Raw genomic sequence first — 1,443 nt, forward strand, 5'->3', positions numbered from 1 at the left:
AATGACTCTTGACAGACAGCAAGTTTCCAAAGTTCTTGTTAGAGAGCAAGTGAGCAAATACAGCCCTGACAGAACAAGGTCATTATAAGCTGGCCTTACCCGTGTGTATTTATTGAAGTTCTGCAAGATTTCCCAGCCCCAGTCTTGGTATTTCTTATCACCAGTGAATCTGTACATATAAAAAAGGCTTTCCACAGTTTCTGGTCGCAGTAAGTTGTGCCTGTCTGCAGGCTGCAGAGAGAAAAAAAGAAAGGCAAGAATAATTCAGACAGGGAATTTCCTCAAGGACACATACAGGAAGAAAAGCAGTCATTACCATCTCCATCTACTCCAAAGAGTTTATTATGCACAACTCAGCTTCTAACTACACTACAGGGAAAGGTAATTAAAAACCAGGGTACACCTACAAAGCCAGGCAGCAAAAGAACAAGCTGCTCCACAACAGAGTACATCAGCAGTGTCCAGCTGGGAGCTTCAACAGCAGAACAGAGACACAGGCAATCACCAAATTACAGTTCATGCAGACCATCTGCTCACCTTGATCTCCACATCTTTTTGGCCCTTTTGTGCATGAAGATTGAAGTGCACGATCTCCGGGCTCAGGCCTGTCTCCACCTGAGCATACATCTGGTAACAGGTTTCCATAAGAGCTTCAGCCAACTTCATATGATCAGCAGTCAGCCCGTTGTGAGCTCCCAGTGCTAAAGTACCAGGCAAAAAGCAAACCAAGTGATCCTGCAAGGCAAGACAGCTCTTACTGGGGAAAAAATTACACAAGGCAGAGGTGTGTATGTGTATGTATGTACATGCCTCTCTCTATCTCGGGGGGGGGGGGATTTTTTTCTGCTTCAAAACACATTTCAGGTACCAAGAAACTGAGGGGAACTCTGTAACAGGCTGCTGTAGTGCAGCATGAGGCAGGGAGCACTCTCACAGACATCACTGACTGGGAAAATGAGTAAGACTCTGGTTTTAATGTCAAGCTTCTGAAACAAAACAACAACAAAAACAGGCTCAGGTCAGGACAAGGGGGAGGAGTGTCTTTTGGTCTACCAGAAGCATACTTCATCCTGGCTCATCTAGGGAAGTGGGCAGAATCACCTCAAGGCTTCTCAACAAAGACACTGAAAGGGACAAACCCGTCACCTAAATTTAATTCTGAACTTAAAATGGAACAGGGATGGGTGTCAGCCATGGAAAACAAAGCTTAGGAGAAAGGGAAGAGGTCAGCTGAAGGACATCTTGCTAAGCCTAAAATAATCACCTTAGCATTATTGTAAGGGCAACATCTGCATTGATACAACTGGAAAACACCATAAGCTTTCAAGCACATTTCTGCCTGACTGCTTGCCCCTTCCTTGCAGCTTTGTTGTTTGGGGTAATAAAAAGGCATTCCCCTCACATCTACAGAGCTCTGCAAATCATAGAATCATAGAATCATAG

At 44.6% G+C, this 1,443-nt stretch overlaps 1 protein-coding gene across 1 annotated transcript in view; it reads right to left on the reverse strand.

Moving 5' to 3' along the window:
* LOC103771642 (endoplasmic reticulum mannosyl-oligosaccharide 1,2-alpha-mannosidase-like) overlaps positions 1–739 on the reverse strand; it is a 1,894-nt gene extending 1,155 nt beyond the window's left edge. Inside the window, exons 1-2 of the mRNA XM_008938942.1 lie at positions 538–739; positions 100–231 (exon numbers count right to left, since the gene is read on the reverse strand). Coding sequence (XP_008937190.1) covers positions 100–231; positions 538–666 — 261 coding nt within the window. The 5' untranslated portion in view covers positions 667–739. The remainder of the gene's footprint in view (positions 1–99; positions 232–537) is intronic.
* Between the last annotated feature and the right edge of the window lie 704 nt (positions 740–1,443).

This window comes from Merops nubicus, unplaced genomic scaffold, assembly GCF_000691845.1.
Source record: "Merops nubicus isolate BGI_N331 unplaced genomic scaffold, ASM69184v1 scaffold38964, whole genome shotgun sequence".
Taxonomy (NCBI): Eukaryota; Metazoa; Chordata; class Aves; order Coraciiformes; family Meropidae; genus Merops; species Merops nubicus.